Source organism: Paralichthys olivaceus, chromosome 23, assembly GCF_024713975.1.
Source record: "Paralichthys olivaceus isolate ysfri-2021 chromosome 23, ASM2471397v2, whole genome shotgun sequence".
Lineage (NCBI taxonomy): Eukaryota > Metazoa > Chordata > Actinopteri > Pleuronectiformes > Paralichthyidae > Paralichthys > Paralichthys olivaceus.
Window position 1 is genome coordinate 2639124 of NC_091115.1, and position 26078 is coordinate 2665201.

The 26078-nt window shown below is 45.8% G+C and overlaps 1 protein-coding gene across 1 annotated transcript; it reads right to left on the bottom strand.

Moving 5' to 3' along the window:
• Positions 1 to 4943: 4943 nt before the first annotated feature.
• ntn4 (netrin 4) lies at positions 4944 to 24497 on the bottom strand. Its single transcript, XM_069519791.1, has 10 exons — positions 24082 to 24497; positions 21977 to 22530; positions 17099 to 17377; positions 12238 to 12364; positions 11842 to 12027; positions 7583 to 7796; positions 7056 to 7150; positions 6521 to 6589; positions 6238 to 6411; positions 4944 to 6130 (listed from the first exon to the last, which is right to left on the bottom strand). The coding sequence occupies exons 1-10, from the start codon at positions 24125 to 24127 to the stop codon at positions 5991 to 5993; spliced, it is 1884 nt and encodes a 627-aa protein (XP_069375892.1). The 5' UTR covers positions 24128 to 24497; the 3' UTR covers positions 4944 to 5990.
• Positions 24498 to 26078: the final 1581 nt, after the last annotated feature.

Consider the following 26078-nt stretch of genomic DNA (forward strand, 5'->3'; position numbering starts at 1 on the left):
GTCCCCGGGCCTTCCCCGCCTTCAAGTCCACACATGCTATCCCTCCCTCATGTCCTCTTTTCATCTGCAGGCTCGCTCACCCGCTCGCACATTTTTTCTGTTACTGTACCACTACTTTTCATCCTCGCGCTGAATCAAATGACCTCAGGTGCTGCTTGTAGTGAGATATCGTATCTCGACCTCGCAGGCCGACCTCGCTTTGGTGCTTCTTTCAGCTCGTTGTTTTGGTTTTCACACCAGATTTACTGCATGATTCAATTCTTTTATTAACAAGGAAGGCAATAAAAAAAAAGTAGACCTCCGCCAAGAGCTAACAGTCGTCTTACGAAACCACATAAATCCACTAGATCCAGATTTGTATTTGGATCTGCACCACATTTCTCACACTCATTAATCAGTCCCCTAAATATGTCAGATTTCTCACAATGTTAAAGAATTTTTTTTTTTAAATGTCCACTGATCTGGAGCCGCACCAAAATTTCTCTCTGGGTTCTTCCCTGAGTCAGAAAGTGCGACAAAGATTCATGGAAATTGGTTGAAACATTATCAGACGATCAGCCCCTCGATCGAGATTTGTACCAAACATGTATAATTCTTTTCTGACTCATTCCACCAAGTGTCGTAGAAATCCATCCTGTAATTTTAACTAAAAAAAAACCAAACAAATACAGACAATAAAACAGACAATGACCTGCTTATAAAGAGACATCTGACGTTTTCACACCGTTGGCTCTGTGGAACAATGTTTTCACAAGTCGGCCGTGTTGTTTTGTTTATATTCCGCAAGGACGCGGGCTCTGGTGAAACGATGGTGGCAGAAATGTGCCAAGAAACATAGTAAACATGTTTGTTCAGACTTCAGCGATGCACGCGATACGTTCCAGTGAGAAACTACGAACACGATGAAAACGTTGGTTTGTTTACAAGAAAACACAGCAGGAGAAAAACACATATAGCCGGTTCAGAAAGCTTAAAATAGATTAGATATAATGGGTTTTAATGGTCGGGCCTTTGCAGCTTCATATTTACTGTACACAAATATGAGTGGTATCGGATTTCACTGCATCTTTATTCTTACAGGAAAGCAAAATGCACAAAATGCCAAACTTCTTCCTTCAACATTTGCGGGTCTGAACACCGGATGTCTGGAGGATTTACCGTCACCCAGTCTGATGTTTAGGCCAGCAGCAACAATGTTTTGTCTTGAATAAATCTTGCATGACTGAACAAGACGCATAAGTTCATCAACGGTGGCATCTGATTGCAGAGATGGACGTGTTTACTTGGAAGGTTCCGCGAAGTAAAGAGGATTTTACACCAATCCTCACCTGTGCGTCCTGCGTTCAAACCAATAATCACAAAGCGCTAATGTTAGCAGCGTCTGACGAGAGGGAGTCGAGGAGCAGGGGTGGAGATCCATTAACATTTCCATGGAAACATGTGGCTTCTCAGTCTGTTTTCATAGAGAAGAGCTTAATAATTTTAGTGAAAGGAAGCCATTCCGGTGGTTTCATGGTGGTGTGATCGCAGCTGGATACGGTGTTGGTTTTGTGGCGGGTTGAAAACACAGGTGCCGGTGAAGCCAGAGGAAACGCTTTATTCTACAGCCTGTAAACAAACACATCTCCTGTAATTTCTCTCCTCTCTTCAGATTTCCAGGCCTGGTGTTTGGGGCTGAATGTTAACGTTGGCTCCCTGACAGCTTCTGATGTTTAATCTGTTTTCTAAAGAGCGTCCCGGCTTGTCGTCAGGGTCTGCGTTCCCTCCCCCGACTGTCTGCCTGTTGTCAGGTTGACGTGTGGGTTCGTACATAATGACTCGATGACATCAGGTCCTTGTTTGCATGGCTGTGTAATAATCAGCAGTAGCGTCTCAATCACTGTGCTATGTCAACATGGCCCTCCCTGTTCTGGCTTGCTCTGATGCTGCGCAGGTAGAAAAACATTCCTGATGCGTGTCTGCATGCATGTGTGTGTGTGTTCACATGTGCAATTAAGTAAAAGCAAAGTGTGGATGGTTTCTGAGGACAGAGATGGAGATTTTAAGTTGGAGGACGTTCAGTCTGAGCTCCCGGGCCTCAGTCTTCTCACTTCCTCTGTAAGTGACTCACAGCTGATGGGATAACACCGACCACATGACTCACTTATCCAAATCTCACTTCCTCTGAACACGCTCGAAAGAACAAAAGAAAATTCTTGGTTTTAAACCCTCACATGGGCGTAAGTGTGACAGGGCTGATGATCAAACACAACATCAACGTGAAGAGTGAAAGTCATTTGGAGCAACGTCGACAGATCGGACTTAAAACTGAAAGATTTTTAAATTACTTTCACGACAATAACATTACCTCTGCCAATTATAAAACCACCTTCAAATTCCCTACATCCGGATTTGTACTTGGATCTACACCGTAAATATCAATCTCCTTAATGTGCTTTTTGTTTTGTTTTTCAAGTTTTCACGATGTTTAGGTGAATATTTGTTGATCCGGTTATCACCTAAACCCATGAAACCAGGCTGGCAGCCCGAAAGTTCTTGTTGTATAACTGATCTATAAATGAGTTGTAAATGATCTATAAAACATTAATGATTACAGTTTCTAAACCTTTTATGAACACAGCCCTATCAGGAAGTAAAACAAGTTATAATGGTGAATCCAGATCAGTTTGAAAAAACGACTACATTCAAACAAAATAACAGGTTTATGAATAGGTGCAACCCAATCCAGGACCTCTGGGTGCCGCTTGCTGTGTGACACCCATAACAGACCAGTTTTGGTGCGTCTGTCTCAGGGTGATGGGTGCTGCCAAAGAGGGGCATTGTGACTCCCAGCGAGAGGAGGGGAGGGTGGGGGAGTTATTGTCCCCGAGCCCGCGGGAGCTGCCATGCGCTGCGAGGCCAATAGCAACACAAGAATGCTGATAGGACAAAGGCCATAACTCTATTCTATAGCAACACAAGTGGGGCATTGTGTTCATACAGGCACGCACGGACACTCATATACACACATGCATGCATCAGCCACCACTACAATAACACACACGCACACGCATGGACTACACTGGAGCGAGCCATGCATCTGTGCAAGCATGCCAAACACTCATTCATCAACTAGGTTCCCACACCATGCAACCCCCCACAGGACATCTCCATCACAGGCTGAGAATGGCCAGTCAATCTGAGGACAATGAGCGAGCGAGCATGAGAGAGAGTGAGAGAGAGAGAGCGTGGTTCAGCTGCAGTAGTAGTGCATGTGTTTGTGTTTGTGGCTCCCTGTTGCGACTACGCTTCAAGGTCAGTTCCCACCGTGTCAAACACCTCCGTCCCCACCTAACCTGGAGGCCTGTGCTCCGCTGTGCAGGAGGAAGTACTCGGGTACTTCACCTGAGTAAAAGTACCGACAAAACACTGGAAGTATCTTCTGTTTATCCAGTAAAAGTTGATTTAATATCTGTTGCGTCGATGTGTAAGCAGCATTTTACTGTTGAAGCTGTTCGAGGTTAATACAACTGGTTGAATGCATGAAGATATTAAAGCTTATCTGATAATAAAACATTTATGTGACAGTATAAGTGTAATGGAAACAGATTTATTTATTTTATTTTGCTTATTCCGTTGAAATCTGTAATTCCTTTAGGTAAGAGTTGGGTTTAATTGTCACAAATGTGAAAAGGAGGTCGAACTAGACACAACAGCCAGAGTGGTTGGGAACCAGTGGATTGATTTAGGGCTGTGATTGTGTTTTATAGACTTCTAATGTACTTTATGAAATATTAAATGTCTTTATCTGAATTAACCTCAGCCAGCGAACCGTGAATGTAGCGCAGTGACGTAGAAGTATAAAGTAGGAACAATACTCAAGTAAAGAACAGTGATTGAGTAAAAGTACTCAGTTACTTTCCACCGTTGGCACTGAGGCATTCCTTCCAGTCACATTCCTCTCCCTGCACTCGCTCACCCCTTCCCCTGCTGTCTGGGAACACAAATGAGGAGGAGCCGTGACCTCTCTGCCACAAATCTGTGAATGGGCCGCGAATGAGGAAACGTGGGCACCAGAGGCTATCCGGCCTCGGCCGTGAGAAAACATCCACTCCTGCTCGCTCCTCCGCGGCGAGTCCGGGCCGGCAGACAGGTGAGCGACCTTTGACCCGGCCTGCCGCGGAGCACCGCTCGATGTGCCAGGAATGTGTCCACACCTCTCAGCCAACCACGTCACGGCGAGCGGGCGAGGAGGAGGTGGAAAACACGCACCCTGCCTAAACCCAAACAGAGTGTGTGTGCTCGCCCCGGCCTCTCTGTTATGATCTACATTCTGTGGCACTGTGTGAATGTAGGGGAGAGTGTTTTGGGAGCGAGAGTGATGGATGTGTTAATCTGAAGGGACACACAGAGAGGAACTGTGTGTGTGTGTGTGTGTGTGTGTGTGTGTGTGTGTGTGTGTGAGAGAGAGAAGAGGGCGATAAGGATATTTTTGCCCCATTTATGTGAAGTATGTCAAGGCCTGCTGCTGAGTCAGTGTTCATGTGAGTGTCTGCGTCAAAGTGTAACGATGCCATTTATACAGCATATGTGTAACAGTAATATACATTTGAAATATTTACTATTATAACTCCTCAAAATCGGTGGAAATACTTATTACCTGGCAAGTATCAGGGCCTCCATGAACAATATGCGGAACGTTTGAGAAGTGTTCTGGACCCGTACGTTCACCTTTTATGGCCGTTGGATTTTTTAAATTTGTCTCTTTCTGTCAGAATAAACAGAGATCACCTGCAAATCCTGCGCTCGCACTCAACTCGGCCCCTGCTTGTGCTCCAACTATGTGCTTACATGTTATTAAGTTGCTTGGATCGGTTTTTCGTGCTCACGGTGCTTCTGTGCACGTTTTAAAAACATCGTCATTATTGTCCTCACTCACCAAAGGTTCAAAAATAAGACTCAAGTTGTAATAAACCGGAATTGTCCTTTAATATAACCACACAAGGACAAAAATTCAAAAACAGGGAGAAAGATGAACAATAATATTTATATAGATATATACAAATAATACTGTACAAGAGCACAATGGAAGGAATAACAAGAATTGAGCAGTGGAGTGTAATATGAGATGAATCAACACACGGTTATGTATCATTAACATTGGAACGGCGACAGAAAAGAGCTGGACTGAATCTGGACTGTGCTCATACCACGCTGCATTCTCACTCTCTCTCTCTCTCTCTCGCTCTCGCTCTCTTTTTCACATGCACACACACATTTGCAAAAAAACAGTCAGGCAAATACATTCACGTTTGGGGTGAAACCCATTCACTCTGATTTCAACACAGGCACACCTGGACTGGCTAAGATTTAACCACCTGTAGTGGCTTGTATGGCTTGTTCAGCGTCACTCGGGTGCTTTGCACATCGTGTCTGTGGCACACACACACACACACACACACACACACACACACACACACACTGCTGCCTCTGTGGGTGTGTGTCCAATGTGTAAAGGAGCACAGAGGGAGTGGGCGTCCTCCATCCACAGTCCACAGTCATAGTCTTGGGTGTTAAATCTTCCTCTCTTCAGGTGTCCATACTCCCTCAGTCCGTCTTAGGCTAAAGTGCAGCAGAGAGGAGGACATTCAGTTTTCATAATGTGTGTTTTAATGTGTATCAGTGGATCCCGGAGGGGGGGGGGGGGGTGTTGAGCTATTTCTTGAGCTGCAGCAGCAAAAGCAAAAGAAGTGTCTGCTTGAATATAAGGATGCAGGAGGGACAGTTTGCCCAAATGTGAGACTGATATGTCTCAGCAAAAGTACGTCTTGTGTTTGCTTTAAGCTTGTGCAGTCCACTACTGGACAACAGCAGAGAAGGGAGGGGTTTTTAAAATGTCTGCCCAGTCCCCCCGCAAATCCAACGGCATTCATAATTCCACATGTGGAGGACAAGAAAACACGTTCATCAGTCCATGTGTCCGTCAGTCCTCCGGCGTGTTCACTGCCTGTCTACCAGTTGCAGTCTTTGTTGAGCAGCGTGAGGACTTTGCGGCCCAGGCTGGCTTTCCACTGCTTGACGAAGCTCTTCATGTTGACCAGGAGGCGGCCCTGCTTACGGTCCGAGTGTCCCGCCACTAAGTACTCCACCCCTGAGAAATGAGGTCAGAGGTCAGGGACGAATCAAAGCGATATGCAACAGATGCTTCAGAAAAGACTTATTTAATATTTGAGGTTGTAGTGTGATTGTGTGTCTGACCTGGGTTGAGGATGGGACAAGTGCAGCCCCGTGCCGTCCAGGACTCGGGGTAAAGGGTGACACGACCTCGCTGTATCTTCACCTTGGTGTTCTGACTTAGCACCTTCTGAACTTTGACCTCCACTTCGGCGTGGGAGCCCTTATCGTGGGCCGACAGCACTTTCACCTTCAGCACTAAGAGTCAGGGAGAGAGAGACGTTAGGATGAGTGAGGTCACTGAGAGACGTTGTGTTTAAACCAGAATGTGGTTTTTGTATTGAAATGCAGTTGAGTGCGTTCTCACCGTATGCATAATTCATGGTGCAGAAGAGTTTACTGTTGGTCAGGGCTTGCTCTTTGCACTCACACTTCTCTGGAAGGGGACAGACGCAGATTTAATATTTGTAACGAAACTGATTTTGTGTGTGTTTGTGTGTGTGTGTGTATGAATGTGTGTGTGTGTGTGGTCTCAGATAATGTACGCGGCGTCCTAAGAATGCAAGAACAGCGTGTGTGTCCAGCGAGGAATGTGCCTATGAAAGGTGCAGTTACATGGTGGTGGGGGGTCTGAGAGAAGGGACACTTGGAAACTCTCCATACACACACACACGCACACACACACACACACACACACACACACACACACACACACACACACACACACACACACACACACACACACCTTTGTTCCATGTCCTTCTACGGCCTTATCAAGACTTTCATTACTTAACCATTAATGCTCGGTCACTGGACTGTGGAGGAAGATGAATAACACACACACACACACACACACACACACACACACACACACACACACACACACTCTCCCTCTATCTCACCTGAGTAGTGGAGCGCAGAGAAGAGTTCGTCTGGTCTGAAGATCCTGACCGGCTCACTGGAGTTTACCTCCAAGTTGTATAGTTCCAGATCAGAGCTGCACAAACACAACACAACATTATCACACACATGAGGACGTAGGAAGACTACAGGCCAGTATTCATTTTCCCCCGAGGAGGATTCCTGATGACCTTGGCACCACCTCCGAGTTCCCCAGAGCTCCATCAGGTAACAGTGAAAACTACTGGTATATGTTTATCTGTGTGTTGCACTCACTACGTGGAAAAAGGGAACAAAACCTCCGAAAATACCACGTTTATTTGATGCTTTTGTGCTGAATTCAAAGTTTCAAACTCAGTAGAAAGAATATTAGCCGCCAAAAAGTCCCCAAACCTCAAACTGTTGTAAAATAGCATCTGTTTGTTGTTTTGTCCGTCTCTTAATTATTTACTTTAACGAGACAAAATTTTTTGGGCTTTTACATTCGGGAGGAAGAAAACAATAAATAAATGAACAATAAAAAACGTACCCAGACACACAGTCTCCAGTGAAAGGATCGCAGTCTCCTGCACAGTCACATGGACGGCAGCCGTACTCATGGAATCCCCAGTATCCCACCATGCACCTGTCGCAGTGGGCGCCACCCACTCCGGGTTTGCAGATGCAGTTTCCGTTGGAGGGGTCGCAGGGTGAGCCGTTAGCCAGGTGGAAGGCCAGGGAGCCCAAGGGGTGACAGTTGCATGCTGGGAAAGAAGAGATGAAATGTGTTTAGACCTGGAGGTGATGTTGCTCTTTGACATCAACAGGGAAACTTTGTGCAACCTTTGGATATTCACACAACACTTCACGTAACGATTCTAGGCTTCAACATTAACAGCCATTTTACAGTTCTTTAAATTTGAGCCTTCAATGGTGTTAGATAAGAGTTATCCTGTGGGGGACATGAATCTCCAAACTAGATGTCATCTAATAGTGGTTGAGGCACTTTACGCAAACTCAAAAGTAAGAAAATCACAGTTGACTTAGGAGATCAGATAAAAAATACAGGAGCAGATACGTCCACGAAGTCCCAACAATCCCCTGATCCTACATTTAAATTCACTTCGGGTTTTCATCAGTCGATTATTGTGAAGAGAAAGTTGGATCTCAATAAGTTCTCCCTTGAACAAGTTTAGTAGTTTTTGCATAATCAACCTCCTCCTTTGTCGTGGTAACAATATCCAAATGTTTGGGGTTTTTTTTTAAGTAGAAGTGGAGCACTGAGTCCAAAGGGCTTTCTGAGTGACAGTCTGCTGACCTGTGAATTGGAATTTATCACCTGGTCTGGTGATAAATTTGAGCTCTATTCGTCTCTTCTATTGTTGCAGGAGCTCGTAATACAAAGGCCTCTCTCTTTTTCTTATCACAGCTTTCTCCCTCCCTCATGTCCCCCCTCTAATTGTGTGCTGATAGTGTGTTCTTTAAACAACCTCCAAAAACAATATACTACACACACACAGTACATAACACCCGACCATGTTTCCACCAACAGAAAACCACTGTCTTCCCATGGAGCATTGCAGGACAAGGTGTCTTGCCACCTCCCCCATAAATCCGTCCCTATCTCGGGGTCAGACGAAGAGGGGGAGGACAGAGGAGGGGAGGGAGACGTGGTGAAGGACGGGCAGAAGACGAGGAGAGGGAAACAGAGAAGGGGTGTTGTGTGGAGTCATTTCTCTTCTGTTTAATGATGCCTGAAGCTTGACTGGCAGTAAATGGGTGTAAGTACTAACTGAGCACCCAGAGGCCTCCCCCTGTTAGATTAGAGATTATAGGAAAATAAGGGAAATGAGATCCAACAAGAGACCTCTGCCTTTAAATCTAAGTTTTTAATTGAACTCATTTAAACTAATTTGCCCCTTTTTCAAATGAAAAAAATACAAAAACATGCTCTTGGTTTACGATTTACGAGCATAGCTGCGGTGCTGTAGTTTCCTCCGAGGTTCCTTTATAAAATGTTGCAGTGCGGATGATGTCTCATCAACTTTCTCGCGTTCCAAACCAGACAAGTTATCGTACGGATCTACTGCAACAATAAAGATAAGCTAAACATTATCATGAGAGCCAACAGGACAGTGTCAATAAAATCATAAAGGCCTCACACTCACCAGACTGCGAAGATGAGATTTTCATGTGCAGACAGATCTTTGTGTGTGTGTGTGTGTGTGTGTGTGTGTGTGTGTGTGTGTGTGTGTGTGTGTCAGGCTCTATCGATCGTATTGTTTAGTGAGCAGCCTCCGCACGTTAATAATTAGCAGAGATTACAGTTTCACGTAAAGCCGGAACACGTGCGGCGACATGTTTAATAAGCGCGTGTGTTTACATATCTGCGTGAGGATTAATGAGCGTTTGAAGGGGGTCACCACACAAGGACTCCTGTATGTAAATATATGTCTTAAGAAAGCCGTCAGCTGCAGCAGCCCCTGACAATGAGAACCTTCAGAGCGTGTGCTGGGACATGACGGGACACCTGCCTGAACAACCACAAAAAAACACACACCCCACCACCCCCACCCCCACCACGAACACATACTGTAACTTTCCCCTCCGCTGAAGTGATTCGCTGTGTACGAGCTTGCGTGGAGCTTGACAAGAGTGTTTTCTTTCCCGGGCCCCTCGGAGGCCTGGTATGAAAAAAATGTTCCTCGCGACATGAGGGAAATTCCTCCATTGTCAGCACAGGGCTTCAGTGGGATTTCACAACCTGTGCCTTCGTCTCAAGGGGTTTCTACGAGCACGCCGTCACTCCGTTTCTTCCATCAATCACTCCACCCGCCCCCCCCTCACCCTCCCAGCCACTGTAGTTAACCCACAGGTGAATTTACAGATGCCAAAAAATATGAAACGGGTGAAATGCTAACCCTAACAAGACTTGCCAGGAAAGAAAAGAGGTGGGGGATCCATTTCTCACGACTTTAAAAGAGAAGGAGGTGGAAATGCTGAAGAAGAACAGTGGAATGTAAATTAATGGCATTCGTCCACTTGGGAAATAAATCAAACGCATCTTATCATCTAAAAGATCCTGAATTAGATTCCGAGCTGAACGTCAACACCTCTGCCAAGGCCCAACAGTCCTCTTATGAAACCACATTTAAATCTTTTTTTGTTTTCCACCAAGATCCATGAAAGAAAAAGAGAAATTCAAGTAAATGTAAAAAGACATTTCTAGAGCCGCACCAAACTAAAGGGCCTGAAAACTAACAAACGAAGGAACGGGGGTTAAACACAAGCTCCCCGGCCGACGTAATGATTTATGTTTGACGTCTCATACGCAGGTTGGAGCAGCACTACACATGTATGACTAATTGAAATGTCAACCTGATGATGGCGCCAGATGAAGTGTCAGAGGATTAATGACGTCAACGTGAACGCGAGCACGAGCGACTATCGAGATGTTTCACCCAAAACCACAGGTGGAATCCTTCCTGTGGAAAAAGTCGACCATCGGTAAAAGTCGTTAGGATTCATCGTCTGAGCTCTGTGAACAACGGGAGGAAGCTTCCACAGCAATCCATCTCATGTCTGTTGAGATTTTGCAAGACCAGGAGGTGAAGAAACATTTGTGCGATGATGGAAATCACCGGATTCCACTTTGCTTTTGTTACAAACAAACCGGTCTCAGGCGGCCCAGGAAGCCAAGACCTGTTTTTTCAGGACACGGAGCTCAGTCGCATCAGGAACAGATGGCGACTCCGGAATGAAATGTGCTGTATCACTCTCCCAACATGTATATTCATCACTGTCTGATCATGTTGCCGCTGTAACGGATCTCTGGATGTGAGAAAAGAAAACAAAAGACATGACAACACCCCGTCTCTGAGTGATGGCGTTGGGCCGATAGCCAACGTATTCTTCCCCCCGAGGGTGTTTTTGAATGGTCTGGTGCGACTTGACAGGTTTGAATTCAATGAGATGTTAGAATTTGTACTTGAACACAGACGCACATACTTCAGTAATCGTGTGTGAGGCCGGCGTACCTGCAGGACTGTGCTCACTGGGTCAAATCTCAAAAGATAATCAGAGGGAGAATGTAGCCACTGTTGTGTTTATGGATGACTATCTCGTGTTTACTTTAGACTCGCCTCGTCACCGGAGGGCAGCAAGCCGCCCGACCCACCTACACACACACACACACGGAGAGAGAGGACCCTCACACACTTAGCGCCACGACCAATGATTTCCCTGAAGCTCCTCCAGCTCTGAGTCACGTATGAAAAATGGCAAAACAAGGCGAGATGGACAAGCAGGGGTTGTGTGTCGAATTTTTGAGTCAAGACGAAGGAATGCCACCATCTGATGATTAACTATGGTGTAAACCTTGGATGGAGCGTGCTGTCTCACACACACACACACACACACACACACACACACACACAGAGGTGCCCATCAGGAATCAGCGTTATCCAGCACGTCCCAGCTTGTGATCTCCGTCCTCAACATTCCTCGGGGATAATGAGAGCGCTGTGCCAGTGTGGCGTGTGTGAGGTTAATACTATGATTCACATCGGTAACATTTTGTTCAGTAACAGTGTGATTTACGATACTCAACATTTCACAGTGTGTTCTGCGTGTCGTGGTTTCAGGGCGACAAAGTAGAGTACGAATATGGACGTGCCTCAGATTCCAAATAAACTGAACTGTTCAGCAAATTATTGGAATAAGAGGTTAATAATCTGCTTTCCATGTTATTCACTGTAATGAGCAACAATGTTTTGTGAGATCGAGGTGTGTTTGGTTTGTGACTCTCACGTTTGCAGGAGTCGGGGGCGGTTTGCGGTCGCTGGGGGTCTCTGTAGAAGCCGGCCTTGCATTTCTGACACTGACGTCCCTCGGTGTTGTGCAGACAGTCACACACGCCTCCGCTGCGCTGGCCGGACTCGCGCCACGCCGACCAATCGAAGTGGCATCTCTGAGCGTGTCCGTTGCACTTACACTCTGGAGTGAGAGGAGATTTACTTTGTTAATGTACTTTACTTTCGGGTACTTCTGACTTTTATGTATCTGTAAATATCTGTACCTTTTACTCCAGTACATTTTTATTAGAAAAAAACAGAAAAGCAGGACAAGCAATGATGTCTGCACGTTACACAACATCTCTCTATGTTCCAGTGGTAGACAACGCGTGGGCGTGTTTGCTCGACTCACTCCGACATTCGTGCGGCGCCCCTGTCAATCCGTCAGCGGGCTGCCAGGGTCGGTCGTTGTAGAGCGGAGCGCAGAGTTCACAGTGATCACCTGCAGTGTTGTGTCTGCACACACACTTCCCATGGACCTGGGGGGGGAGACGGAGAGAGAGAATGAGAGAAAGGAAGAGAAGGGGAGAGAGAGAGAGAGAGAGCTCATTAGCGACAGGAAGTATGATAGACAAAGGTAGAAGGATGGAAGGAACAAAGAGGTCAGTGTGATGGAGAGGACAGTATCCCTCATGAGGACACCTGCTGGGGGTGAAGACTTTACTCTTCCTCCAGATTCCTCCCTCACTCTCACAATTTCTTCATCTCTCCTGCCTTTTCCATCTTCCCTTTCTTTCCCTCCTCTTCCTCTGGGTTTCCTCCGATTTTTCCTTATTTCCTCTCATTCCATCTCTTTCTCGTCCTCCCTCGCTTGAAATTAGTGAATTAGTGAGATTGATTGTTTGGCTTCATCGCTGGAAACGAGAATGGGCCTCTGCTCTGAAAAGCCTGTGTGTGTGTGTGTTTGTGTGTGTTTGTGTGTGTGTGTATGAGAAGAGTGCAAGTATGCGGTGCTGAGAGCACAATAACAATCTCCTTGTCATTCCTGCGAGTTGGAATGCCATGCATGCTGGATAATGATTGAAGGAGGGGGGCGGGAGAGGCATCTGAGGAAGCTCTTTATTTGTTTGCGTTACACCGTGCCACTGTAATGTAGGACACACAATTATACAACGATTACAGAGGTAGACATAGAAAACGACCTCAGACGCACAAGAACACACAGCGATCCTTGCATCCGTTTCCCACGGTGTGTGACGTGTCACCAACTCCTGGAATTAAACACGTCCATACATCCGAACATGTCCTCTACCTGAACTGACCCCAGATCAGTTGTATGGTATATGGCCCCAAGCCCACATGACTGATTTTACACACACGTCACACGCATCCATTTCAGTCCCCACTAATGGGGGGGTGGGGGGGGTGGGTTGCATAAGTGAGAGGTCCTGGCACATGGGAGGCAGCAGACCTGATGACACATATTGTAAAACACCAAGTAATTCATGAAAGAGTCCGGAGCGCAGACAAAAAGCGGACAGGGAGGAAGGGGAAAGGGCCGGCAGCCTCTGGCTCGAGTCCAGACAGCTGGTATTTCAGCCCATTTCACATGTTTACCATAACGTGATACGGGACAATTAACACATGTACACAGTGAGAGCTGCACACACGCAATCATGTAAAGTCGGCCATGCAGAGGACACAGCAGGGCTGCACTGATAGGACGCTGCCGATGGATACAGGATCATTTCAGTTTCACACGTGAAGCCAAAATATTATTTTGAACTACTAAGACTGTTCTGTTGCTCTATCCAGCTTTTGTGTTTGTTTGTTTAGGCAAAAACAACTGAGTGGATTCCCACGAAACTTGGTGAGAGGAGTCAGCATGAATCAGGGAAGGGCCCACATGTTTTGTGTGAGGGAATAATTCATGCATCTTGATGGGTAGCAGATACCCAACTACTTTTGATTGTCCGCACCAATCGTGTGTCGGTCTCAGCTGTCAATCAGGAGGAGTCACCGTGTTGTTATGGCATCAAATAATATCGAAACCAAACTTAGCTGAAAAACAAACATGTATATGTGTATTTTGACTTTTTAATTTGGTCCATGTCCCACATCTGTTGATATTATCAGTGGTAACGAGTCTGCGTTCAGACAGACTGTCTCATTTGAATGGCGACAGCAGAGTGTCCCATCCAGAGGAAAAAATACTTATGCGAGGGAACGGTCCAGGTGGAATCATTTGTTTCTTCTGTTTACCTCGCAACGGTTGTGCTGGAAGATTAAATGATAACTTTCCAGACTTGTAAAATCCTATCTGTGATTGTTACCACTCCTACCGGCATTTAAACAACACTCCCCTGTGCACCAACGCAGCCCCCTGCACCTCGGCCTGAATCCCTGCAAACTATGAATAGCAATGTGACCTTTTATGTGTAATACCTGTGGAGTAGAAAGAGAGAGGATGAAAGTAAGTGCCAGACAGATGTAACTAGAGGGTAGAAAGAAAATAAACAAACATGCATTTTGGTTCAGCTAATTGCTGCAAATGCTCCAGTAGATAGCCCTGGATGTTATTATGTGTGTGTGTGTGTGTGTGTGTGTGTGTGTGTGTGTGTGTGTGTGTGTTGGCTTTGTGGCTAACTAACAGACAGTGTAATCACCCTGAACCGCAAAACCCCATGTGGGGGTCCAGCAGCACACAACAACAACAACAAACAGACCGACCCCTTCATCCCTGCTCGGTGTCTGGGCAGTAATGACTCGACGTATCAGGGTGACTTTCACCGCTGATTACTGCACACACACACACACACACACACACACACACACACACGGACACACTCGCACGTGCACAATCTCAGAGTAGACAAAACATTGCACGCTTAAACACACACACCTCACACAACCAGCAGACCAAACAAACAAGATGTACTGTACATATATGAGGCGGGCGATTGCTTGTATAATCCTGCGGTGCATGTTTAGAGTGAAAGAATAAGAACTAAGCTTTGGGAGGTCACATAAGTTTACAAAAAAGCAAAAATATTTTTAAACGCACACGCCCTTCCCTTCCCTGAGTGATCCGTTATCTCTGCCCTCATCTCCTGTCTTGTGCTGCGCTGCTTGTTTGGGTTTTGCCAGTAACAGTGGCTCTGGGTCGAAACAGAGATGCAAAAACAAGCTGCTGATAGGCGGGAAAAGCCACTTATATAACATGTGTGTGTTTACCGAAGGCTCCTGCATGCATGGCACACGGCACAGCGGCGCTCCAATGACCTGAGGTAATGTTGTTGTGAGGGCCGGTTCAGAAGAATTCGCTGTTTGAGCCTCGGGCCGCAGTCGCGGTAATGTTGTCGTTAGAAACAGAGATGAACGATTAAAATTAAAATGATTTAGAGTTACTGTTATTACTGTGATCCTGGCGTGCAGAGTGGAGTTTCACAGTGCGGAGGTTTAAATACTCTTTCAGAGGATTTTCTACCCTCAAAAGAAGGAAATCCTCATGAAAACTCCCAGTAGAGCCACTTGGAATTTCTTGGCATGAAAACAGTGAGATTTAAAAGATCCAAAGACTGAGTCCAATTCGCTGGCTATCAGCAGCTTCATTACAAAAACACTGGTATCGGCAAAGAAAACACCAACGAGTCTTCTTCTCGTTCGTTCACGTGACATGCCGAACATTTTCTCTGTTCCACACGAGAGGGAAGTACGAAGCAGAATCCAGGCTTCAGCTGAGTTGTGCTGGATTTAGTTGGTTTTCATTGTTTAATGCAGCAAATAATTGGTTGAATAACTGAAAAGATCTTGTAAGTAGAGGATGTCTAACGGCAACTTTGATAAGAACCACAACCCGCCACAAATCTCTATCATTTTAGATGTAGAAAACTGTATCAGACCTTTATTATAGAGCAAACTGGACAAGGTGATGTATGTTAGTCATTCGATATTTGATGTTTTCAGAGCAATTCATTTATGAAAACATGTTTTTAAGCCTCGGGGACAGAGACAGCCAGTGGTCTGAGGCTTTATGTTTTCAGGTTGTCCCATTTAATGTCTCAAGTAGGACATCTTTTCAACTTTGGTACAACAGTTAACTTGGACTCAAGGGTGAACTGATTTGATTTTAGCAGTCAAAGGTCAAAGGTCAAGGTCGCTGTCTCATTAATGTGCTGTCTACAAGTATTAACTTAGACTCACAGAGTCCGTCAAGTTTCAATGAAACTGTCTCCGTAAGTTTTTTGTAATCCTGTAGAATCAAAACTGAGTTTAGAAAATATGTTACTTTGCTAGTAGTCCTAAAACTCCACGCGCAGTGAAGCTTTACCACTGCACAAATCATTTCTTTGCTTATATAAATCGTAAAGGAAACTCCTCGTTGACTCTCACTTTCCCTGTCGAGCTTCGCTGATTGCAGCGGAACAGACGCCCGGATTCAAAGTCATCCAGCGTTTCTGTTTGTGCAGATGGCTGCGATAGGAGCCCGGCTCCGTAACACTCGCAAGATCTCCAGCAAAATCATTCTCTGTTCACACCTTTGTCAACACACGCACACACGTTCAACACCGTCATTAATCCTGAATCTCCATCTCTTGGGTTTGTTATCAGCGGGGAAGCAGCTGTTTATCTGAGCAGGAGAAAGAAAAGTGATCCCCTCCTTTAGACTGTTATTGAGAGGACTGCCAACACAAAGTGAACGAGCCATTTGGCCGGAAAGTATCAAGAACTTTAAACTTGATTTCTGCAGAACAAGAGAAAAACCCGCCCATCAGGATATTTTATGAAACCTGAGGAATGCTAAGAGACTCCAGAGTGGTGCATTAGAAAAACAGTGTGAGAGTGTTGGTCCGTTTGAAATTAAATTACTGGTATAGATTTTTGTCCTTATGGTTACTTACTCAATTTTTCCAGAGCTTTCATTCGACTTATCTAGATCTACAGATTTATTCTTTCAAGAGATTCCAACCACATCTCATGGTCCTCATTTGTGGATTCAATTGTCGGGGAATTAAACAGGATAAGTCTAAATCAAGTGAACCAATGCCATGAAACTCTATGCGCTCATGAAAACCATGAGATGTGGTTGAAAGCCCCACGAAGAGCCAGTGAATGGACCTTGACTGAGAAGATAATTTTTTAAAACTACTTTTCCAGTTGAAGAATGAAAGTAAAAACCATCCAAGAGGTTTTAAAGACTTTAAATTAGATGTAAAAAGATGTTATAGTGAACAAATGCACCGTTAAAGAGCCAATCTTTGCTCCTCTCTTACCACATGGTTGGTGCGGTCTCTAATGGGTTGGTATCTCGGAGCAGGAACGCACTGCTCAGCGTGTCCGTTACAGAAGCAGCTTCCCTTCACTATCAGGTCATAGATGGCAAAGTGTTGGGTCGGAAGAGCTTCGTGTGCGGAGGCAGCGTCTTTGGCCTGGCAGGGACACGACTGGCGCTTCAACAGCCGAACGCGAATGTTGGTCACCCTCAGCTGCTGCTGACCCTCCATTCCGAACGGATCCAGGGACTCCCACTTTGGGAGAGTTCGGTAGATCACCTGTTGGACAAGAAGAGAGTTGAGTAAAAGGTTGATCAAATTCTTGACAGCACAGAGCAGCAGAGGAGACTCCTGATTTAAAGGGATTAAACTGAATGAACTCAGGGACAGAATCAGGTCCAGTGATGCTGCTCATGTCACAACATCCGTCAGGTTAATGGTGGTTTGTTCTTACGCCATTCGTGCAGTAAACTATGACCTCACATGACCATGAGGGCACCGGGTGTCCTTAAATCATTGCACCCAACCTTTCTACACCCCCACCCCCCCCCCCCCCCCACCCCCCTCTCTCTCGTCCCTCTCTCTCCCTTTACCCTGTCTGGTCCCTGGACATCCTTCAAATTGAAGATCCCTTTGTGGGCTGCCTTCGCCATGGCTACTGCTGCCACTAGCAACCAACACCGCTGCTGTTGTCACGGTGAAAAAGTTGGTGTCTGCCCCAGCTCTCGCTGTGAGAGAAATGTGTGTTTGCGGAGTCTCTTCACAAAAAAAGTGTGTGTGTTCATTGTCACTGGCGAGCTGACACTGATATCATTCGATGGGTTGTGTGCAAGTGTGCGTATGTGTGCGTGTGTGTGTGTGTTTTCTTGAGTTGGAGCGTATGTTGCGATGCAAGCAAAGCCCCCATGCGGCTCCCTGATTGGCTGGATGAACGTTATGGGAGGAGCACTATTAATTTCCCTGTTGTTGGAGAAGGTCACGGGGTCACAGTATTGTGGTCCACAATTAAGAGAACACGACAAATAGGACGAGGGGCACCGGTCCGCGGGAGAGCACGGAGAGAGCAGGGCCAGACAAAGATGGGGACGGAGATGCAGCTTCACATAACTCAGGGGCGGACAAAAGATCAGCGACAGCCCGGCGACACCACAGTAACACCAGCACTCACACACAACCACACTGGCATGCACGCAAACACACACAAATTTACACACCACAAATTCCACAAGAGGCCTTCTTGCAGCTTCTACAACACAGAGACGTTTCCTTTGAATGTGAAGACTAAATATATTCGTATTCGTAAATATGCAGATGAAATTCATGTTTCTGTTAATATGTGTCCTGGATAGATTTGAGTCTGGGGACACCCCGGGACTCTGTAAAGTTAAGAACATCAAGCCGTCAGGATGCCTGGTGGAGTTTCTGACCACTAACGTCACTATGAAACCGCCTTGTCGCATTTATCGTACACAACATTACTGGTTTCTTGCCATTCCACAGACTCTCAGTTGGTGGAAACTTAGCAGTGCATTAGCATGGCTCAGGAGCTCGGAGGTTTGATCCCTGGCTCCTTCAGAATACATGTCATAAGCTGCTTTCAGACACTGAACTCTGGACTTTCTGAAAACGGCTATAATGCCCAGAGACAGACCCAAATATTGCCCCAGATGATGTAACATCAGTGTTATTGTGCTACGCATATAACAAGCTCTGTATGAACGTGTGAGGGAATGGGTAAATGCGACAAAGCAGTTTTTTAAGATAAGATAAAAAAAATCTCTGTCCATTTGGGAAAAAAGTAGGAAAGACAAAAGTTGCATGGATGTAAACAATACAAGTTTCAAGATATTAAAAATATGAGGATAATCGTTCATTTGGAGACATGTCAGCTTTTCAAATTTCAATTGAGAAACGTGGAAGATATTGAAGGTTTTATAAGTATATATGAGCCACTTTCTAATGCACTTGTGTTTTCTTCCCCTGAAGCAATGGGTTCACTGTAGGCCATGTGTCCTCTCCTAATCTTTCTTCCTGTTTCAGGCAGAAAAATAGAGTAAGACTGGCTTTCACCGGCCTAATTCCATCAAAGCACTGTGGACTGTAATCTGGTAAACAGACACAATGGGCATTGATGGAAGGAGAAAGACAGAGAGAGAAACAGAGAGGGGGGATGGGTGTCTAGCCAACAGTACCAACATCCATCAGAGCAACGGCACTTCCTTCCCAGCCAACAGATGGAGAGCCGACTGTATGTGTTTATTTGAAAGGGCATGAAGGAATGTGTGTGTGTGTGTGTGTGTGTGTGTGTGTGTGTGTGTGTGTGCGCTCAAGGAACTGTGGAAAAGAGAAAGAAAATGTGTGTGTGTGTGTCTCACTCTCTTCCCTAAGGAGTTCAGTCTCTACAACAAACACTCACATTCTTCCAGTCCAGCTGACCTCATAAATAACACACACACACACACACACACACACACACACACACACACACACACACACACACACACACAGGTGAACATGAAAAGCGTTCCACTCAAGAGATGACACGCACTAATGTTTGCAGTAGAAACACGAGAGGCAGAAAGCTGAGAATACCTGCTGACTGTAATCACTCACAGCTTCACACACACACACACACACACACTCCGGCAAACTTAAAATCAAGTTATAAGACAGATGATGCGTCTTTTAGTTGACAATATTAAACCTGTTCTATATTAACTTGGAGAAAGCTTGATGATAACTTTCTATAAACACACTTAAAAAGTCCAAGGTCATTTTCTCCTTTGATTAAGATGATGATTAATAATGAATAACCCTTAAACCCTGGGGAGATGTACAGTAAGTGTCTGAACTATAGCAGGTGCACGTCCATACTTTCAGACACAAAGTGAGGCCCTGCAGCCCTGACATTCACTCTGTGCAGTATAAGGTTTTGTTACTGTCATTATACGTGACGTGCAATCACAGCAAACACACAGAAGAGTGAAAAGTGTGAACAGCTGAGCAGCAGCAGCAGCAGCAGCAGCTGGGCTGTCAGAGCGCTACTTGAACTCTTTTAACCCCCAGGTCATCAGCTGAGGGGTTAGAGGACGAAGGTCGCGCTCTCAGCACAGAAGCTAAAGTGAAGCAGAGGCAGAGAAGGAAAAATCTGTCGCTATTTTCACAGCGTCATGCACAAAAGGATTAGAGCTGCAAAGGTTAGTTGATTTCCACATCTGGTTTGTTTGTTAGTTCTCAGGATGAGGCAAAAACTACTGGACAGATTAACGAGACACCTGGTGAAGGATGCCGTGTGTGGAAGGACTTAGAGTTTGGGGGTATCAACAAAGATTTTTTCCACTTTCTTTACCACTGCAAGATAAAGTGCTTCTTGACGTTTTTAACCAGTGTCACAGGAAATAATTCATGTATCTTGATGAAAGAAATGTGAAGCAGCTTGATTGAATCTAAGGGGACTGTTGGGCCTGAGAGCAGGAATGTGCTCCTCTGAGAGCTGTTCTGTGTTTCAGCTCCTTGAATATGATTCTTTTCTTTGTCACATTCAACAGTAAAGTCAATTTCTTGGTCAGACATAACAAGACATCTTGAACAAGTCACCTTGAACTCTGGGAAATTGCATCGGGCAGATTGATCGATAACCGCATACCACCTGCAACACCTGCATACCAAGAATTTAGCAGGACTCCAAAACACAGCAGGAGTGTGTAGAGGAAGATTTACGATCCTACAGCAGAACAAGTCCGTAACAGCTGTCGGAGAGGCGTTGTGGAAGCGAGGGCCCGTCGACTGACGGCGTAAACACACATCGCATAAAGGAGCGCTGCAGGGAGGCCGGAGCAGCACCACGCTTGGCATGTGCCTCCACACACATCTGCAGAGCAGCTCCCGACACACACGGCTTCCATTAAACATCAGTGGACTTCAGGAAGCCCTCTCGTGCTACAGTCAAAGTACGCCTATTAAACACTCACTCATGCACATGCACACACACACACACACACACACATCTTCCCCCCCACCTGGCTGCTCCTTGTTTTTACTCAGTGTGCTAAGTGCTCCGTATGACTCTTGCATGTTGCGTGACTTACAGCAGAAAGAACCAAATTCGTTCCAGAGGAAGGGGCGATGAGGGAGGGGGAGCACTTTGATAGTCGGAGAAGCTCGAGCCTCTCGTGTGTCCGGTGGTTTATCATACATGATGGCGTGTTTGTCAGAGGAATTAGTGTTTTCTTTTTTTACACATTGTACTCAGTCACTATGTACTTTATATGTTATTGTAAATTATTGAGTCTTTCTTGCTCTTTCAGAGTTTTTTTACATCTTTTACCTCCAGCAAAGAGTTCATATTTTCATCAGCACTTGTTTTATGTGTTTGTTTCCAAGATGCAAAAACTACAGGATGTATTACCATGACACTTGGTCTAAGGATGCTCTGTGGGTCTAGGAAGAGCCCATTGAATCCTGCTGTAGAACCAGATGAGGGGGTGGATCCAGGATTTGTTTTTGTCATCTCTATATCATCATCTATAGTAAAGGGATGAAAATACTTGGGAATCAAAGTCCCAGAGTTAAGCTGTGTATCGAGCAACTGATCTGATTTTCTTTACAGAGCAGCAAAACAAACAGGGCATTCATTGCATTGTGTTGTTTCAAAATAGAAAATCAACAGCGCCACCTGAGACCTGACTGAATGTTGTCTTTCACACTGTTCAAGTCTTTGTCTGATGCACAATGTCCTGTAAATGCATGAATCACGTCCTGGGAAGAGGATTCTTACTCACTGAATGCCTATTGTCATCGGATGATAAAAAGATAGAAAGCGTTATACACTGTACAGACTCACACACAGTTTCTAAAGACCCAGTGCCTCCTCCTCACCTCTCCTCGGTTGCACGGATAAGCCCCTGAGTATTTGGATGTGCAGGTTGCCCCGTCCCGACCCGCTCCCGCCTTTCCCTCCTCCAGCCCGAAGGCGTCGCTGCAGTTGCTGGCGTAGTACTGCAGCATCCTCCACGTACGCCCAAAGTCCTGCGACCGCTCCAGGGTCATGGCGGCGGGCCTCGGCGAGCGAAACACGACGATGAGGTGCGTGAAGTAGAACTCGGCCTCTAGGTCTAGCTGCACCGTCTCAGACTCCACCCCCTCAGCCGACTGCCACCAGGTGTTTGGGTGACGGAAGGAGGAGTCGGACATGGCCCCGGCCAAGTGGGACAGGAGCGGCAGGCCGGCATTGCACTTGGCACATTTGGCGGCGCTGCAGGCCAGGTTGGCGTTGGGGTCGGAGTAGGAGCAGTAGAGCTCGGTGCCGTTGTTGCCGCAGACGGTCTGAGTCAGGACACGGCGACCTAGGGCCAGGTTGCCCATGCGGGGGTTGCAGGCCCGGCTCTCGCAGCGAGGGGCCACACCTGCACGAAACATCTCCACCGACAGACCTGGATGGACGGAGAGAAAATAGGCAGAGACGTTTACACATGTACTTGGCAAAAATGGGCTGAGGTGACATAAGTGCAGAAAAAAGAGTGAAAGCGTGGGTGTCAGGTGGGAACGACAAGGTGTGGCGCTCAGCTTAAAGGGTCAATCCACTCAAAGAGCTGAGCCGAAGTGGTTCTTAACCATGCGGATAGATTTCGTTTGCCCAGGATTTGAGATATCTGAGATGATTGCCTCCCTGATGCTCTGAGTAATACACAAATTTTACTGTCATCAGTTTCTCCGGTGGAAAGTTGAAGTAAACGTTTCAGAGAAAGAATAGAACGAATAGAATTACAGAAAAGATGAGATACCAGTAGAGATAAGTGAGAACGTCGGGTGAAGAGGGATCCAAACTGCATTAAAGCCAATTTTAAAGGTTAATTTGATAGAAGAACATTAAGTACAAAGTTTATCCTCTCAGATGATAATTCTGTGAACTTTGTGCAATGATTGACCGTATTAACCAATACAAATATCTAGTTGGGCAGCACTTACTGACCTACTTTGACCTCAGGAATTTAATCTTTGGGTTTGGAGGTTTTTGCCTATTTTCTCACATGACGTCCGTGAAAACCCACTCATCTGAAGTTACGGTAACGTGTGTGTGACGGTGAGTGGACGAGCTGAGGAGAAGAGTGACTCCGTGAGTGTGTGCACAAGTCAAGTGATTCACCTCCAATCGGAAACGTTATGCAAAAAGGGATAATAGAGGCATTGTGCACCTGCCTGCTGCAGACTGGAGCCGTGCAGCGTGGACTCTGGCACAGATAGAGTTTGGCAGCTCAGGGAGGATGAGCAGCGTTCAGACGCCTTCCAGACGCTTCTCAACCCTCCCTGAGGGGCCAAAGTGTCATCTCCCTAAGTGGATTCATTATCTCCAACCTGCAGCTCTCTTTGTTTTTCATGTCAGAGACCTCACAGGTTGACTTATATTAAATCTGAGAGGCTGGATTAATTTTACAGGAAGAGGTTTTTTTTTTCTATATGCTAGACTGGAGTTCCTGCTCAATTACATAACTGTCTATAGGTGATGGGGTCATGAGAGTTTAAAACACAATCATCATTCATGTTTATTCAGACACTGTGGTCATTAACACAGTGAAATCTTATATTGAAGAAGTTTTATATTATACTTGATGTTAAGGCCCCTAACGTATGTGAATGAAAACAAAAGTTAAACTTTCCTGTTTTCTAATACAAAAGTTCCATTGAAATTATTGAAATTTAGCAACAATGACTTTCACACTCATTCAGTATTGTTCTCTTCTTCCAGTGGATTAAAATGAAAACCGTTGGTTCATATTTCAATGAATCATCTTAGAATAAACTCCAAACTTTTAAAAACATGTGACTTCATGGGTCAGAACTAAATTAAACACTCTGCAAGACAAGAGGTTAAATTGGCTGAAAAGCAAAGCGACTTCTGCATTGATGCACTTGTCCCTGAGCAGCAGAAACAATAAACTATAATAATGTAAAATATATATATATATAAAGAAACACACACTGACCTGAATCTGACAAAAGGGCCACAGTGATCACCAGTAAAACCAACATGTCTCCTCAGAGGAAGAATAATCCAAAATATAAGACAAGAGGAAAAATACTTGTAAAAATTAAAGATTCATCAAAAACTAAAAAAGTCAAAGTGCGCAGGTTCAGATCCGGTGTGGACTTTCTCTTTCACTCAGCTGTGATCCAGTGCGGCGATAGGAGCCGCATGACGCCGGGCGCTGGGTGCTGGTGTCCCGCAGAGGGAGAGAGAGATCCGGGCAGGAGCAGAAGCGATGGTCGGGTCTGTGCGGCTCGTCTGCAGCTTCGGGACCCGCAGCGTGTTTCATTTCCCCGCAGTGTGAGCCCGCCGGTCCGCCCGCACATCTGACTGTGAGCGGAGCTGGTGGTGGGGACAGAGCCGAGGACCAGCTCCGCCCTCCGCCGACTTAAAGGAACATTCCAGTTTGGTGCATGGATGGATGGAGGGATGGATGGAGGGAGGGAGGGAGGGAGGGAGGGATGGGTGGGGTGAGGGTGAGGGGGATTCAAACATGTGTGTGTGTCTAATGAGGTTCTACTTTACATCAACAGCAGCAGAACAGAACTGCTCTGTGAGAACAAGTGTTGCACTCAGAGCAGCAACCTGCAAAGTGTGTTCCCTAAAGTAGCAGCTTCAAAGTTTGAACTCTGTTTTACCAAAATTATAAGATTTTTTTATAAGCAGGTAAACCCCCTGAAAAAAAGGGGTCGGAAAGCAAAGGGTCGGAAAATGGCGAGTCAGAAACCAGAGTGTTGGAAAGCAACCAGCCTGAAAACCAACCACTGAAGCCTTTATGCAGATGTAAATATAAAGGATCTCCTGGGTATATTAATGTGAATTTTAAAGTTGGTAACGTTGTAGATGACTGATGGATGTGACTACAACTATTCACAGTTTACTGTAATACTTTATACACTGGTCATGTATCTGTATGTACTCGTGACTGTGTTACTACCTGGTCAACACGTGTCGTGGAGTCAGAAACACTAGACCCCCCCTTCATTTAGCAGAAATATAAAGTAGCACAAAGTGAAAAGAAGTAGTTTAAGTACTTCAATGAGTATCCGAGTACTTCGCACCACTGCTCAGAATAACATCGGGGGTCCATGGGATGACACGGTGTGGGACCCCCTGCACCGACCACGTGGAGTCTGATGAAAAGCTGATGAGGTAAAAATGTGCTCATATCCACATTTCTGACTAATTGGCTTTGGGTGAAGAAACTGCTCACACACACAAAGTGATGCTGGACGAGCTGCTGACGCACTTTGAATTCCACTGATTGGTTCCTCGGCTGAACCCCGGCCGCGGCCTTTTGTTGACAGCATTGTTGGTGTCCGTACGAGAGCAGTGAAATACACGAGCTTTTTAATTCCAGATCTGCTTCCCACTCGCCCGTCCGCTCCCAACAATGGCTGCCTCAATAAAAGAAGAAAGGGACAAGATGGAGGCATTGAGATGTGAAGAATCAACTTTTTAATCTTTATTATTCTAAAACCAGCTCAAAACGACCACACCTCGTGTTATGGTGATGACAAACTTCAGATTGTGTTCCAGCCTGCAGGAACAGAGTGAGACAGGAGCGTGCAGGCCGCAGTGTGCCCCCCTGTGCTCGGCAACGGTACAAAGAAAGAGCACAAGCGTTTCAGGTTGGAAACAGTTGCTGCAGGACTGTTCTTTCTGCTCGGGCCCACTCGGGTCAAGCTCCACTGAACACAGCATGGCATTGGCTTCTCTGTCTGCTGTGTAATCGGACCGTGACCTGCTTTCTGTGCATCTGACCCGTGTCCAATAAGCACTGAGCCAAACGAAACTATCTCACCTGTTCACTTTGTTCCGTCTGTCCTGATTCACTCAGCGGACTCTTTGTAAAGAGGTCTAAACTCTGGTTCCAGACTTCACGCTCGGATGAAGCACCTGTCTGTAGCTTCATGTGTAATGAGTCTGTGGTTGTTTTGTTTCCTGGACTGTTTT